Source organism: Cynocephalus volans, chromosome 14 (genome assembly GCF_027409185.1).
Source record: "Cynocephalus volans isolate mCynVol1 chromosome 14, mCynVol1.pri, whole genome shotgun sequence".
Taxonomy (NCBI): Eukaryota; Metazoa; Chordata; class Mammalia; order Dermoptera; family Cynocephalidae; genus Cynocephalus; species Cynocephalus volans.
The window spans coordinates 27,800,562-27,818,165 of NC_084473.1; the positions used below are offsets into that span (position 1 = coordinate 27,800,562).

Here is a 17,604-nt window from a genome sequence, read left to right on the forward strand (position 1 = left end):
TTGTTATGTTTAATTACAGATGTGGATGCCACTTGCAGTGACTTTAATTTTGGAACAGCTCTGCATATTGCAGCGTATAACTTGTGTGCAGGTGCTATAAAATGCTTATTGGAACATGGAGCAAATCCTGCATTTAGGGTAAGAGGTTAATTTAAAAGTGAAAAACATTAAAAGAATTAAAAAGTCTTATCTCCCAGTAAAGAGTTGAATCTAGATGTTGTTATTAATAGAACTCTTATATGAGCAAGTAGTTTATATTTTTGTGCCACGTATAAGAAATAATGATGATAATGTTTATCTTAAATAAGTTTAAGGCATAACAGTGAACCTCAGTCCTCTTATATTAGTTCTACAAAACTTCCATTCAGGAAAGTAAAATTCTCATTAAAATATAATCTCTGAGTTTAAGTATCTTTCATCTAAGCTTTTGATATATTTATGAAAAGTTAGTTGCTATAATGCATATCTTAAAGTTACATTTTTATATTAAATCATATTTTAAAGTCTTTTGGAAAGAAAATTCATTCCAGAAAGTTAAAATTGGTACCCATTTAAGAATGAAGTAAACATTTGAAAATTAAATATTTAAAGGAAAAAAATTTTTTATAGTAATAAGGTCACTAATTTACAAAGTTAACACACAGGATTGAATTTCGTTATCTTCAAATCCTTTGGCATTTTATTGTTTTCAAGAAAGTGGTTCTCAATTTCCATTTCTGTTATATTAATAACAGTGGCTTGCCCTGGCAGGGATTCTTGATTGGGTGTATACTTCCCTTGCAGGGGCGTGGGTGGGCAGAGGTGAGTGTGCAATGTTTAACAAAGCCTCCTCTTCCCTCCCTTTTTTCCTGTTTTCCCATGGCCTCTCTACACCTTTGCCACTTTCCTTTCTGTGGAAGCCCATTGATTGGTCCCTGACTTTAATTTCCTTGCTTCCTTCCTTTCTTGAGACTGCATTGTTTATTGGACACTAGGAAAATACAATAAAATAAAGTCCTTGTCCTCACAAAGAATACAGTCTAGAGGGGAGGCTGGATGAGTAAGCAGTCCATTTTGCTGTATAGTGTGGGAAGTTCAGGTGACACAATGGGGTGGGAAGGAGGGTGGCACTCTGTGCCATGGGTCACACCTCAGGAGGGCCTCTTCCCAAGGCTTCGTGGAGGTTACATCTAAACATGTGCTTAAACATAGGCAAGCATTGACCAGATTCTGGAAGGAGGCGAGAAATAAAGTAGTGTACAAAAAGGCCAGGAGACGATAATTCAGTCTGGCTGGAAGGTGAGGGTGGGACTTGCTTGCTTTTTCTAGTACAGTGTTGACAAAACCCCGTTAGTGGGGGTGACATTTAGAATTTAGTAGGATGCAGTGAGGTATGTCATTGATCTAAATTACCAATTCAGGCCAGAAACAAATTAATGGATCGCCATATTTTGAAAGTTATACTTAAAAAAAAAAAAAGCAGTCAGTGTGTCGATCAGCAGTAGCCCTGGGACTGTGCTTGGATAGTCACCACCGTAGAAGAAAATGGAACTGCATGACGAATCATGGATAAGCTTTTTTATGTTAGGAAGACAGCATCATCGTTGTTGTTTTATTATTGTTACGATTATTTAGTTTTCTTGACGAAGTTTTGGTTGCTAAATTTTATGGGAAATAAAATGTGACTATGGTCTAAAAAGTGAGGACATTACAAAAGTCTAAAGTAAAATATTATAAGTATAGCTTACAATTTATAAGTACAGGTTTAAAAAAATTTTTTTCCCCTGTCTCTTTTTTCAGAGAGTACATATTAGTGCTATACATATCTTCACTACATTTTGTATTTTTTCTTTGAAATCTGGGATTAAAATAGTTCATCACCATCCCAGAAATCTGATAACATGTCTTTCTACCATATTTTTACTTAGGACCAAACTGACTTGAATTTTAAAACAAAAAAAATGTGAGGCGATTGCAAACTAAGTGTGCTCTGAACGCCTCATTCTTTAATCCATATGGATCATTTGAAGATTATCAGCAGTAAAGAAGAAAAGGGAAAAAAGTTTCTTAGTTAGCAAAAGAATCTTGATGTATCCTATTAAAAGACGATCACAATCTGGACTCTTTCTTGAAAAGTCTAAATTTTTTGATTAGGGAAAATAAGAGGATAGGTAACTTTTTTGGGGGAGGGATGGTATGGGCCAGTAGAAAGGCCCAGTAAGAGTCTGGTGGGTTTAGGTTAGTGTATAATGTGTAATGTCATATCTGCCAGTAATCATGTAAGTAACCTTGAAGGAGTCATTTATCTCTTATTGCCTAATTTTCCTGGCAAACTGGAAATATTAGTAATATTTTACTTTTTAAAATTTGTTATTGTCCCTCCTACTATAATGTAAACTCTTAAAGGGCAGGGATTTTTGTCTGTTTTGTTCATAGGCTTTTTTTTGATGTGATAATCAAGTGAGATGACTTATATGATAGGGTTTTGATTACATAAACACCATGCAAATGATAGCAGGTTTGTAACTGACCATTTTATCTTGTCTCAGGATAAATCCCAACATACAGTCTCTCCTTCATTGTGAGACCAGAGCTGTTTTCTTGATTATAGTCCAAATTTTAGAAATACAGAAACTATAGTTTCTATTTCTGAAATCTGAATTTTACTCCATGAGTGGGCAGGAGGCTGAGGTCACAAAGCCAAGATGGCACCTGCAGAGTAGTTGCCTTCTGTGCACCTAAGCAAATAGGCATGCTGTTCATTCATGGCCTGAGTACTCGCTTTTCCTTATGCATGAAGTGCGTTTTCCTATCAGGTAACCTGCACGTTCACTCTCTCATCTCCTTTGGATCTCTGCGTAAATGCATCTTATTGGTGAGGCCGTCCCTGACCACTCGATATAAATAGTTCTACAACCACCTCCATCCCCATGCTCTCTACTCCCCTTCTCTGCTTTATGTTTTTCCTCTGGGCTTATTACCATTTATTATACCATATAATTTACTTGTTTTATGGTCTATAGTCTGTCCCATCAGAATATACACTCTTTGTGGGCATGACTTTTTTGGTTTTTTTAAATTTTGATCTCTTTAGTACTTAGAATGGTGTCTAACATATAGTAGTTGTTCAGTAAATACTTTGGAAGAAATAAATGATGAATGAATTTAAATTAAAATTCCTGCAAAAATTTTTTATGACTTTATAGAGCTTTAAGTAAATATGAGTTGAAATTTTTCTCCTGTCTTTATTTGTAGAATGACAAAGGACAGATCCCTGCTGATGTTGTTCCAGACCCAGTAGATATACCTTTAGAAATGGCCGATGCTGCAGCAACAGCTAAAGAAATCAAGCAAATGCTATTAGATGCGGTGCCTCTGTCATGTAATATCTCAAAAGCCATTCTTCCAAATTGTGATCATGTTACTGGCAAGGCAATGCTTACGTCACTTGGCTTGAAGTTGGGGGATCGTGTTGTTATTGCAGGACAGAAGGTATAGTAAGTAACTGCAATTTCTAAAGCCGTGTTCAGGTCGTTATCTCCATGGCCTGTGTATGGGGGTGTATAGAATGTGGTCAGAGTTTTGAGTTTTTTAAAAAAGGTTCAGAGTTTCAAGATGGTGGCGGCTGCGGCGGCTGGCGCGGAGTAGCTGAGGTGGAAAAGGTGGCCACTGGGCCTCAGGCAGCCGGGAAACTTGTGGACCTTCCTCTGGCCATCTCTTAAGGGAGGACTGCTGCTGCTGGCCGGTCGTGGGGGCTCAACGCCACTTTGCCCCCGGCAGGAGAGGCTGCCTCATTTACAGGCAACAGCTTTGAAGTGTGGAGCAGGAAAAGAACTGATTCTTAGCTGCAAAAGTGAGTCTTGAAACAAGGAACATGGCGCCAGGGCTGCTGTGGATGCAGCCAGGATCCCGGAGGCCGGGGCCGCGCTGAAGGCGGCCAGCTGCCCTATTCAGGATTCGAGGTTTCAGGCCGGCATTAAAGAAGATTCCTGGGAGAGCCCGAGGCGGCAGCGCCGAGAACACGGAAGGCAACAAACCAGAGACAGAGCGAGCGCCCGACCTGGAACAGCACTGTGAGTGATCCCTGGCACAGCTCTGTTCGGGGGGTGGATGCCCACGCGGCTCCCCGCCTGCACCACCAGGCCACTCACTGCCCCGGTGCTGCCTCCATTTTCCCAGGTGCGGGCAGCTCCACCCTGCTCGGCCATCACTGAGCCCATTTGCTTGGCCTGGCGCGGGGCTTTCCGGACCCTGCGGGCCGACCTCCTCTCCCACTCCCTCCACGGTTCTCTGGCAGGGCTGGGGGTGTGGGGCATCCCGACCAGTTTTGGGAGGGCTAGGAAGTACGGGCGGGCTGACTGTCACTCCACCACACCCTGGACTCCGGCCCCGGTAAACTTCCTGTTACTGGGAGGCAGATACCATCTCTGCGACCACCAGTTTGGAAAAAAGCCTAACGAATTTCTGGTTGGGAATAGTGTGGTAGGAGAGTTCCCAGGTCCGCTTGAACCTGCCGGAGAGCAGGCTGCAGGCAGGCACTAGACTCGGTTTATACCGGGGGGATACAAAGGTGAACAAGACCCGAGAAAGATCTACACAGTGCTACAAAGGCACCCAGAGAGACCGGTCGTCTATGCCTAGCAGAAACCTGGTAGACTTCCTGGGCGAGGCGGTGCTGAGCAGGGTCTTGAAGGCCCAGCTGATAGACGAGGGGTGCAGAAGACACGCCCCAGCCCAGCACAGTGTGCACAGAGGGGGGAGACGTGCAGCCAGGGAGGCGGAGACTCGACAGAAACCACACACCCGGTGGGGTCGCCACTGCACGATCTAACAGCCTGGGCCAGAGCACACGGAACGGGGAGAAGTCCTGTACAGAAAGTGAAAGCTCAACAGAGATCACACACCCTGTGGTACGTGATCCACCAGCCCAGCAGAGTACAAGCTGACCAGAAAGGTGGATCCCCGGAGAAGCCCAAGACCCGAGGCAACCACACACACAAGACACCAGAGGCCAACTGAGCAGTCACGGCGGGAGCCATACCAAATTGGCAACCACAGCAACATCCTAGTTAGTCCTTAGTCTTAAACCGGTGGACTGTGAAACCCCCTGCCACAATGAATAAACACCAAAAAAAAGACACCAGAAATACAAAAAATCAAGAAAGTACACCACCAAAAGTTAATAAATCTCATACTCTAGATCCTATAGAACAAGAAGCCCTTGAAATAACTGACAAGGAATTTCGAGTGATAATTCTAAGGAAACTGAATGAGATACAAGAAAACTCAGCTAGACATCATGATGAAATGAGGAAAAGTATACAGGATCTGAAAGAGGAAATATACAAGGAAATCAATGTCCTGAAAAAAAATGTAGCAGAACTTGCTGAACTGAAGAAGTTATTCAGCGAAATAAAAAACACAACGGAGAGTTTAACCAGCAGGCTTGTCGAAGTTGAAGAGAGAACCTCTGAACTTGAAGATGGGCTGTTTGAAATAACACAAGCAGACAAAAAGAAAGAAAAAAGAATCAAGGACATGGAAGAAAATCTGAGAGAGATATCAGACAACCTCAAGCGCTCAAATATCCGAGTCATGGGTATTCCAGAAGGGGAGGAAAATGGAGATTCCATTGAAAACATATTCAACAAAATAGTGGCAGAAAACTTCCCAGGTATAGGAAAAATCATAGATCTTCAGATCCAGGAAGCTCAACGATCTCCAAACGTATTCAACCCAAAAAGGCCTTCTCCAAGACATGTCATAGTCAAATTGGCAAAACTCAGAGACAAAGAGAGAATCTTAAAAGCTGCAAGAGAGAAGCGTCAAATCACCTATAAGGGAGCCCCAATCAGGTTAACATCAGACTTCTCATCACAAACCCTAAAAGCTAGAAAGGAATGGGATGATATTTTCAAAATACTAAAAGACAAAGATTGCCAGCCAAGAATACTCTACCCTGCAAGGCTATCCTTCCGAAATGAGGGGCAAATAGTATATTTCTCAGACAAACAAAAACTGCGGGAGTTCACTACCACAAGACCACCCTTACAAGAAATCCTCAAGGGAGTACTGGGTTTGGTTCCTGAAAAATAACTACCACTGCCATAAAAACCTAAGAAAAATCTAAACCCGCTAGTACAATAAAAATGGCATTCATGAAGAGAAAACAAGCTAACAAAAACACTATCTACAACCTAAGGAACCAACAAACACAGAAACCAAAGAGTAAATCAGAAAGCAAGGAACAAAAGACACCTAAGACAACCAAACAACCAATAAAATGCTAGGAATAAATCAACACCTTTCAATAACAACTCTTAATGTTAAAGGCTTAAATTCCCCAATTAAAAGACACAGACTGGCTGACTGGATCAAAAAGCAGGACCCAACTATATGCTGCCTACAAGAGACCCACCTCACCCATAAAGATTCACACAGACTAAGAGTGAAAGGATGGAAAAAGATTTACCATGCAAACAGAAAAGAAAAACGAGCTGGAGTGGCTATTCTTATATCTGACAAAATAGACTTTAAACTAAAAACCATAAAAAGAGACAATGAGGGACACTACTTAATGATAAAAGGACTGATCCATCAAGAAGACATAACAATCATAAATATGTACGTACCCAATGTTGGAGCAGCCAGATTTATAAAACAAACTCTATTAGACCTAAAGAAGGAAATAGACACTAATACCATAATAGCAGGGGACCTGAACACTCCACTGTCAATATTAGACAGATCATCTAGGCAAAGAATCAGTAGAGAAACACAAGATCTAAACAAGACTCTAGACCAATTGGAATTGGCAGATATCTACAGAACATTCCACCCAACAACCTCAGAATATTCATTCTTCTCATCAGCACATGGATCATTCTCCAAGATAGATCACATATTAGGTCACAAATCAAGTCTCAATAAATTCAAAAAAATTGGAATTATCCCATGTATCTTCTCAGACCACAATGGATTAAAACTAGAAATTAATAACAAACAAAACTCTGGAAACTATACAAACACATGGAAATTAAACAGCATTCTACTTAATGACATATGGGTCCAAGAAGAAATCAAGCAGGAAATCAAAAAGTTTATTGAAACTAATGAAAACAATGATACATCATACCAAAACCTGTGGGATACTGCAAAAGCAGTATTGAGGGGAAAATTTATTGCATTAAATGCTCACTTCAGAAGAATGGAAAGATGGCAAGTGAACAATCTAACACTTCACCTTAAAGAACTAGAAAAACAAGAACAATCCAATCCTAAAGTTAGCAGACGGAAAGAAATCATTAAGATCAGAGCAGAACTGAATGAAATTGAAAACCAAAAAACAATTCAAAAGATCAACGAATCAAAAAGTTGGTTTTTTGAAAAGATAAATAAAATTGACAAACCATTAGCATGGCTAACAAAAAAAAGAAGAGAGAAGACTCAAATAACAAAAATTAGAAATGAAAAAGGCGATATTACAACTGATTCATCTGAAATACAAGGAATCATTCGAGACTACTATAAACAACTATACGCCAACAAATTTGAAAATCTGGAGGAAATGGATAAATTTCTGGACACACACAAGCTCCCAAAACTGAACCGTGAAGACGTAGAAAATTTGAACAGACCAATAACAATAAAGGAGATTGAAGCTGTTATCAGAAGGCTCCCAACAAAGAAAAGCCCAGGACCAGATGGATTCACAGCAGAATTTTACCAAACATTCAAAGAGGAATTGACCCCGATTCTTTACAAACTATTCCAAAAGATTGAAACGGACGCAAATCTCCCAAACTCATTCTATGAAGCAAACATCATCCTGATACCAAAACCAGGTAAAGATATAACCAAAAAAGAAAACTACAGGCCGATATCCTTGATGAATATAGATGCAAAAATCCTCACTAAAATACTAGCAAACAGAATACAGCAACACATACGAAAAATTATTCATCACGATCAAGTGGGATTCATCCCAGGGATGCAAGGTTGGTTCAACATACGCAAATCAATAAATGTGATACACCATATTAATAAACTCAAACACAAGGACCATATGATCATCTCTATAGATGCTGAAAAAGCATTTGATAAAGTTCAGCACTCATTCATGACAAAGACCCTCTATAAGTTAGGTATAGAGGGAAAGTATCTCAACATAATTAAAGCCATATATGACAAACCCACTGCCAATATCATCCTGAATGGGGAAAAGCTGAAAGCTTTTCCTTAAGAACAGGCACTAGACAAGGATGCCCACTCTCACCACTCCTATTCAACATAGTGTTGGAAGTACTAGCCAGAGCAATCAGAGAAGAGAAGGAAATAAAGGGCATCCAGATTGGAAAAGATGAAGTCAAACTGTCCCTGTTTGCAGATGACATGATCCTATATATCGAACAGCCTAAAACCTCTACAAAAAAACTGTTGGAATTGATAAATGATTTCAGCACAGTAGCAGGATACAAAATCAACACACAAAAATCAGTAGCATTTCTTTTCTCCAATAGTGAACATGCAGAAGGAGAAATCAAGAAAGCCTGCCCATTTACAATAGCCACCAAAAAAATAAAATACTTAGGAATTGAGTTAACCAAGGAGGTGAAAAATCTCTATAATGAGAACTACAAACCACTGCTGAGAGAAATTAGAGAGGATACAAGAAGATGGAAAGATATTCCATGCTCTTGGATTGGAAGAATCAACATAGTGAAAATGTCCATACTACCCAAAGTGATATACAAATTCAATGCAATCCCCATCAAAATTCCAAAGACATTTTTCTCAGAAATGGAAAAAACTATTCAGACATTTATATGGAACAATAAAAGACCACGAATAGCCAAAGCAATGCTGAGCAAAAAAAATAAAGCTGGAGGCATAACACTACCTGACTTTAAGCTATACTACAAAGCTATAATAACCAAAACAGTATGGTACTGGCATAAAAACAGACACACTGACCAATGGAATAGAATAGAGAATCCAGAGATCAACCCACACACTTACTGCCATCTGATCTTTGACAAAGGCACCAAGCCTATTCACTGGGGAAGGGACTGCCTCTTCAGCAAGTGGTGCTGGGATAACTGGATATCGATATGCAGGAGAATGAAACTAGATCCATACCTCTCACCGTATACTAAAATCAACTCAAAATGGATTAAGGATTTAAATATACACCCTGAGACAATAAAACTTCTTAAAGAAAACATAGGGGAAACACTTCAGGAAATAGGACTGGGCACAGACTTCATGAATACGACCCCAAAAGCACGGGCAACCAAAGGAAAAATAAACAAATGGGATTATATCAAACTAAAAAGCTTCTGCACAGCAAAAGAAACAATTAAAAGAGTTAAAAGACAACCAACAGAGTGGGAGAAAATATTTGCAAAATATACATCTGACAAAGGATTAATATCCAGAATATATAAGGAACTCAAACAACTTTACAAGAAGAAAACAAGCAACCCAATTAAAAAATGGGCAAAAGAGCTAAGTAGGCATTTCTCTAAGGAAGATATCCAAATGGCCAACAGACATATGAAAAAATGCTCAACATCACTCAGCATCCGGGAAATGCAAATCAAAACCACATTGAGATACCATCTAACCCCAGTTAGGATGGCTAAAATCCAAAAGACTATGAACGATAAATGCTGGCGAGGCTGCGGAGAAAAAGGAACTCTCATACATTGTTGGTGGGACTGCAAAATGGTGCAGCCTCTATGGAAAATGGTATGGAGGTTCCTTAAACAATTGCAAATAGATCTACCATACGACCCAGCCATCCCACTGTTGGGAATATACCCAGAGGAATGGAAATCATCAAGTCGAAGGTATACCTGTTCCCCAATGTTCATCGCAGCACTCTTTACAATAGCCAAGAGTTGGAACCAGCCCAAATGCCCATCATTAGATGAGTGGATACGGAAAATGTGGTACATCTACACAATGGAATACTACTCAGCTATAAAAACGAATGAAATACTGCCATTTGCAACAACATGGATGGACCTCGAGAGAATTATATTAAGTGAAACAAGTCAGGCACAGAAAGAGAAATACCACATGTTCTCACTTATTGGTGGGAGCTAAAAATTAATATATAAATTCACACACACACATACACACATACACACACAAACCGGGGGGGGGGGAAGAAGATATAACAACCACAATTATTTGAAGTTGATACAACAAACAAACAGAAAGGACATGGTTGGGGGGGAGGGGGGGAGGGAGAAGGGAGGGAGGTTTTGGTAATGGGGAGCATTAATCAGCTACAATGTATATCGACAAAATAAAATTAAAAAAATAAAAAATAAAAAATTAAAAAAATAAATAAATAAATAAATAAAAAAGGTTCAGCCTGTAGGTAGAAAGATACTTAATGGAAAATGTGAAACTTAACGTGGAGTATCCATTATCTGAAATGCCTGGGACCAGAAATGTTTTAGATTTACAATTTTTGGGAGGTTTGGAATATTTGCAGGTATTTAAATTGGTTAAGCATTCCTAGCCTGCAAATCTAAAACCCAAAATGTTCCTTCGAACATCATGTCAGTGCTCAAAAAGTTTCAGATTTTCAAGTATTTTGGATTTCAGATTTTTCAAGATTAGGAATGCCAACCTGTATAAGGTATGATTTAAGAATATAAACTATTCAAATTTAGTAATGAAGGTACCTGTTGAATTAGTCTTGAATTCTCGTGAGAAACCTCACTCGGTCATGATGTATTATTCTTTCCATACGTTATTGGATTTGACTTGCTATTATTTTGTTTAAGATTCTTGTGTCTGTGTTCATGAGAGATATTGGTATATAGTTTTCTTTTCTTATAATGTCTTTGACTGATTTTGGTATTAAGGTAATATTGGCTTTGTAAAATGAGTTGGGAATCGATCCTTTCACTTTTATATTCTACAAGAGTTTGTGTCGGATTGTTATTTTTTTTCCCTTAAATTGATTGGTAGTATTCACTCTTCAGTGGAGGTCCCCCCACCTCAAGATTTTTAATATTTTTAACTACAAATTCAATTCAGGTATGAGCTTCGACAGTTTGTGTTTTTCAAGAAATTGGAATATGTCATCCCATTTGTCAAATTTATGGGCATAGAGTTGTTCATAGTATTTTCTTACTGTCTTTTTAAATGACTGAAGTTCTGTAATAATGTCCCTCTTTCATTTGTGATGTTTATAATTTGCCTTTTCTCTCTCTTTTTTCCTCCTTGGTCTCCAGCTAGAAGTTTATTAATGTTTATCCTTCCAAAGAACCTGCTTTTGGTTTCACTGATTTTCTCTATTGTTTTCTGTTCTCAATTTTTTATCTTATTATTTCCTTCCATTTGTTTGCTTTGGGTCTTCACTTTCTGTTTTCTTGAGGTGGAAGTTTAGATAATTGATTTGAGACCTTTTCTAATATAATCATTTAATGCTATAAATTTCCCTCTAAGCACTGCTTTTGCTGCATCGCATAAATTTTGATATAGTATCATTTTCACTCAGTTCAAAATATTTTCTTTCTAATTTCCCTTGTGAGTTTTTCTCTTTCATGCATGTGTTATTTAGGAGTATATTGTCTAATTTCCACATATTTGGAGATTAACATATATTTTTCTGTTAGTGATTTTTAGTTCAATTTCATTATAATTCCAGAACATACTTTTGTATGATTTCTGTTCTTTTACATTTGTATACTGTTTTGGGTAGAGTGTTCTGTAAATCTCCATTAGGTCAACTTGGTTTATAGCTGGTTTCAATATTTCTGTATCCTCACTGATTTTCTGCCTACTTGGTCTATTGATTACTGAGAGAGGTATTTTGAAGTCTCCTCCTGTAATGTGGATTTGTCTGTTTCTCTTTTCACTTCTACTGGTTTTTATCCATGTATTTTGAAGCTCATTCTTGGGTGCATACAATTTAGGATCCTATGTCTTCTTGGTGAACTGACTGCTTTATCATTATTTAATGTACCTTTTTATCCTTTGTAATGTTCCTTGTTCTGAAGTCTACTTTGAGAGAGTGAGTTTTTAAAACTTCTATGGTAACATAAACTTGTAAGCATAGGACACTTGAAATTACGACTAATAATCAAAAGTTATTCCGATTTATGTTTTTTTTAGGTTGGGACCTTAAGATTTTGTGGAACAACTCAATTTGCAAGTGGGCAGTGGGCTGGCATTGAGTTGGATGAACCAGAAGGAAAAAATAATGGAAGTGTTGGAAAAGTCCAGTACTTCAAATGTTCCCCCAAATATGGTAAGGTTGATATTTATTACTTAATAAGAATTCATTAAAATAATAAATTTTTAGTTTTTTATAGTTTGTGAATAAAACTTTTCTCCTGGTTACTTATGTAATAAGTGAGGGGGATGCGGATTTAGGGAGGACTTTTTAAAGGTAGGAGAGGTCACAGTGTGTTTATTTACAATGACGAGAATGATACAAGAGAGGGGAGAAATTGACATTGTGGGAGAAAAAGGGGACAATTATGGGAGGAAAGTCCTTAAAAAGTAAAAGGGGAATGGAATTCAGTGTAAGGGCTAGCCTTGCATTAGACCAGGCACAGCTTGCCACTTTTTAAGGAGAGAAGTGGTGAGAAGACAAGGTGATTCTTTTGATTGTTTGTGTTTTCTCAGAACATAAGAAGGGAGGTCATTAGCTGATCTTCGGAAAGAGAGGGGTGGTTGGGGGTTTGAGGAGAGAGAAGGTGTGTGTAAAGTACTCACTTAGAAGAGGGAGAACGTGAATGGTCCAGGGAAACGTACTAGGCAGGCAAGCATTGCTGAGGCCCATTTGAGATTTGTGGAAACAAACTTAGAGTGAGACCAGTGAGCGTGGTTGGTGTCTTTCTCCAGGCATATCAAACTGTTTGGGGATAGGTACTGAGTAAGTAGAGAGTTTGGTTTCACCAGGACTAGTTTTTTCTAAAATGTACAACAGAAGGAAAGAGGCAGAGGAGTTGAGGATGTAAGCAGGGGAGTGATTAGAATGATGGATCATGGAATCTAAGCTGCTTAGGGAGGAAAATGAGGACACGCCAAGAAGGTGGACAGAGAGGAAGCCATGGGATCAGTAGCTCCTGATGAAGTTGAGAAGCTGAGTTGGGTACTGGGTAAGTGACCTGGAATGACAGGAAACAGAAGATGCTTTCAGTCAAAACTTGGGAGGTGGAGAGATTGTGATAAGCCTGGCTTGCTGAGCCAGGGCGGAGGGAAAGCTCACTGGAAGTGAGGCAGGCACTCAAGGTGAGGGCCAGGGGGTTAGGTGGCTCATCTGAGTGCGTGTTGAAGTCACCGGCGAAGACAGGAAGAGTGGAGAAGAGGGGCAGGGGCCAGCCAGCTGTGAAAGTTTTCACTGAATGAGTAGTAGAGACTTTGGCTTCAGTTGGTGGCTTCCAGAAGGAGAGTAGTAGGTGGTGCAGTGAGTCTGTCGGCACATGCCACAGACCATCTTTTCCCTTCCTCCCTTTCTTCTCCCAGCCCCCTCTCTCTGTGTCTTTCAGTGAGGAGAAATCAGTCTTCTGAAAATGGCCGTGATAGCAAAAACAAACAGAATAACCACCTTGCTCTCTTCTGGCTAGTGTTAGGTGGTGGTTTACAAACAGCACCTATCACCTGAGCCCTGTAAGCACACTGCGGAGAAGCTGCCTCTTCAGGAGAGAACCAGCTCTCAGCTGCAGGGAAAAGGTGGAGAAAGCGCGCAGACAGAGCAGGGATGTTACTAAGGAGAGACCATGAGTTGCTGGGGTCATGACAGAAAGATTTGGGGAGTGGGGGAGGATTGGGTTATTGGGTCAGGCTGGTGGATTTAGAGAACCAGGTGATGGGAGTCTTAGGCATCTGGTAGTAACAGGGAGTAGGATGGGATTGTCTCGATGTTTTTTGGGGAAAGTGTCTTTTCTTGGGATTGATATCTTGGGTAGTTTTTAGTGGGGAGACGATGATAGCCCAGAGGGACGCTCTTATCAGTAAAATATGAGCTTTGGGGCTGCCCTTAGTTCTCTCTTTGAGCAGTGTAGTGGTGGGGAGAAGGTGTCTCACCAGGAGCACACCCAGCTCTGCATACCTCCCTTACATCCTGCTGATGGCTGTATCCTGGTTGAAGGAAGGACTTTATTATCAAGGAAATACAGGAAAATCTGGAAAAGCAAGTAAGGCCAACTTTATGACTGCCCTCCTGAGCTGGGATGATTCTTTCTCTTTCTGACAAATGTTTAATTAAATTAATTCACAAACACACACTCACACATTGATTTCAACTTGTTTTTGTTACTATGTTGTGAATATTTGCAATGAAATATTCTTCTTTAACATCAGTTTCCATTATTGCACAGTATTGCTCTTATAGCTTGATGGGGAGGCAGACTTTGGAGTCTGACTCTTTGGGTGTGAATCAGCTTCTCCATCTATCAGCTATTTGACCTTCTTTCTCTTCTTGTGCTTCAGTCTGTCTTCTATAATATGGGGATAACAGTGTCACAAGGATTCATGCAAGGATGAAATGTGTTGATAAACCTAGAACGGTGCTTGATCCCACGTAAGCACTCAACAAATGTTAGCTGTTGACTAGCTATTATAAATTTATCAAAATCACTAAGTTCCCTTTCATCATACACTTAGGATGCAACCTCAATTTTTGGCCCATTAAACATTTTTTTGTTTGTAAAAAATGCTCATTGTATACGATTTTAAAAACATAAAAGAGAAAGAAAATAAAACATTTTCTGTTCTTAAAAAAAAATTTGGATTACATCATTATATTTTCTGCATTTTTACTTGACATTCTATTACAATTTCCCCAAATCTTTAAATGTTGTTTGAAAATATGATTTTTGATGGCTCCATTTCTTTTAACTTTTCCAATTTGATGGATGAAAAATTTCTGCATTTGAATTTGTATTTCTCTGTGGTGAAATAGAACATTTGATATGTTTTATTGTAGTATGTGTATATTTTTGTGTTATTTTGGCAATTGCTTGTTCATATTATTTTATTAAAATTGGATATTAATGTCTTTTTAAAACATACCGGTAAAGATTTTTAAAAAATACATATTTAGGATATTAAGCACTCATATTTATGGTAGATATTTTGCCCAGTTTATCATTTTCCTTTGAAGTTCATTTGCAGTGTTTTTTGGACATACAGTTTATGTAATTAAAAGACTTTTCCTTCATAAATTCTTATGTTGCTTTTATGCTTTGATTGATAATTCTTCCTAATCCAAGCATTAGTAATAAATTGTATATTTTATTCCTTTGAATGTTTTCATTTTTTTTTACACTGAATTGTTTAATCCTTCTGGAATTTATTTGGTTAGTGGTATGAGGTTAAGAATTTAATTTTAATTTTCTTCTGAAAGCTAATTTTGGCACCTGTCAAGCAGACTAAGGGCAGGATCAAAAACCTTTAGCAACATACATGGCATATATAAATCAGATTTATGGGAGATATTTAGATTGTCAATAGAATGCATTTGGACTTCCAAACTCTCACCATCCCGAGGAGAGGTATGCTTGATTAGGACAAAGCAGGATACCCCAAGGACCCTGCCTCTGTCCCCCTTTACATCCTTAAAGGCAAGTCGGGGGCAGGGACCATGTGTTGGATTGTGTAAAAATGGGAGTAGCCCTTTACTCGTGAATCAGCTCAGAACTCTAAGGCAGGTCATCACTGAGCTGCTGAAGGTGGAGGGCAGGTGAGCTGGGGAATCCCTTAGCTAACTGGAGGTCAAAAAGTTTGTCTCTTTTCAGCAACAGTTTTCTCTTTCTCTCTTTCTCATTCTGTCATTTTCCCTTTGGCTTGTTGTGCTTCTTTCATTACCAGTTAAGTTCTTATGAATGCTATAGTCTGTTTCAGGATTTTGTTCCATTGATCTGTTAATTCTAGCACATATTACATTTTTTTAAATTTTAGAAATTTTATAATAAGTTTTAATACTTGGAGGTAATATTGTTTTTGTCTTTTAATAATTAACAAAGTGAATACATGTACTTAGTTTAAAAGTCAAATTGTATTGTAAGGCTGATTAAAAACAGCAGCAGCAGCAGCAACAAAACCCTTCCTTGGCTGCTGTTTCCCTGCCCTGAATCCTGCTTTTTAGGGGCAAGAACTTTTTCATTTCCTTTAGCTGTATCATTTGATATTAACATCTGTGTTTGTAAATAATATATTTATATGAATCTTTCTTGATATTTTAAATTTTAGACTTCTGTTGACTTTGTACTATGAAGAGAAAGATCGAGCGCTTACTATTCTAAGTTTCTTGATTTACTTACTTGTTTTAGTGGAGCACATCCTTCAGTAGCTTTCTAATAAAGGACTCATGGGAGGTAAATTTTTTGAGATCTTCCATTCTAAAAATATGTTTATTTCTACCCTTACACTTCATATGATAGTTTGGGATAAGGAATGGTAGGTTGGATTTCATATTCCCTCAGTATGTTGAACATGATACTCTATTATCTGATGTAGAGTTTGGCAAACTTTTTTTTGTAAAGGGCTACATAGTAAATATTTTAGGCTTTATGGGCTATAACAGTCTAACAGCTGTTGTGACTATTCAGCTCTGCTGTTGTAGTAAGTAAGCAGCCATAGACAATATGTAAGCAAATGGGTGTGGCTATGTTCCAATAAAACTTTACAAAAACTGGTGGTGGGCAGGACATGGCTCTTGGGCTGTAGATTGTCAGCTACTCTCTTGAGCCAGTATTACTATTTAGAAGTTCTGAAGTCTTTCTGTCTTTTGTTTTTGACCTTTTTCCCTGTCTTGGAAACTTTTAGTATTTTTTTAATCCTTTTCTCTTTTTGTTTAGAGTTTATATCATTTTTATTCCTTACTGATATTTTAGTGGGGATTTGAGTGGAATTGAAATTAAACACATATGTTCAATGGGCCATGTTTATTTGGAAGTTTATTACTCTGTATTTTAAATTCATTCTTAATTATACATTTACTTTTAGTTAAACCTTGCACTTATATGTCAAGATCTGAAAAAAGTTCCATCAGAGTACTTTGATTAAATGAGTAACTGAATAGTAAAGGTGGTCCATATACTGTGCATGCAGTCATTGCTTTAAGTTTAGTTTTGGTTCTACCAAATGATATGGTTAACTAAAAAAATAAGTGGGAGAATGATATGGGTGAGGTTTTATATGCTGTAGAGATCCTTTTAAGCCATAGAATTATTTAATTTTTTAAAACAAATATACTTTATCAAATGGGAATTTTTTGGTAAGATCTTGAAAGAAAAACTACATATGAGGGTACTTCAAAAAGCTCATAGTAAGATCCATATTGTCTTTTAATTCTATTTTTCCATGAACTTTTAAATGTTCCCTAGTATTTTCCCTCAAATAAAGAAAATCATAATTTATTGAACATTATTCTGATACTGACACAAATTAGAAAAATAAATCATAGTCTGCTCTCATAAATGTTTTAATTTTCATTTAAAAAAAAATCATCCCTATATCCACACACAGAATTTTTCAAAAATGTGTTCATAATATAATCAAATATATAACTTAGTTTTTATTTTCTTGATTTACTTTTCATATTTTTCTATATTACTACATAATCTTATTTCAGTTATTAATGGTGATATA

General features: G+C 38.0%; 1 protein-coding gene across 6 annotated transcripts in view; it reads left to right on the forward strand.

Annotated features, from left to right (window-relative positions):
- CLIP4 (CAP-Gly domain containing linker protein family member 4) overlaps positions 1–17,604 on the forward strand; it is an 87,162-nt gene that overhangs the window by 38,501 nt on the left and 31,057 nt on the right. For all 6 annotated transcript variants that reach the window (XM_063078258.1, XM_063078256.1, XM_063078259.1 and 3 more), the window contains exons 6-8: positions 20–138; positions 3,235–3,471; positions 12,118–12,253. In XM_063078258.1, the coding sequence (XP_062934328.1) occupies positions 20–138; positions 3,235–3,471; positions 12,118–12,253 (492 nt within the window). The remainder of the gene's footprint in view (positions 1–19; positions 139–3,234; positions 3,472–12,117; positions 12,254–17,604) is intronic.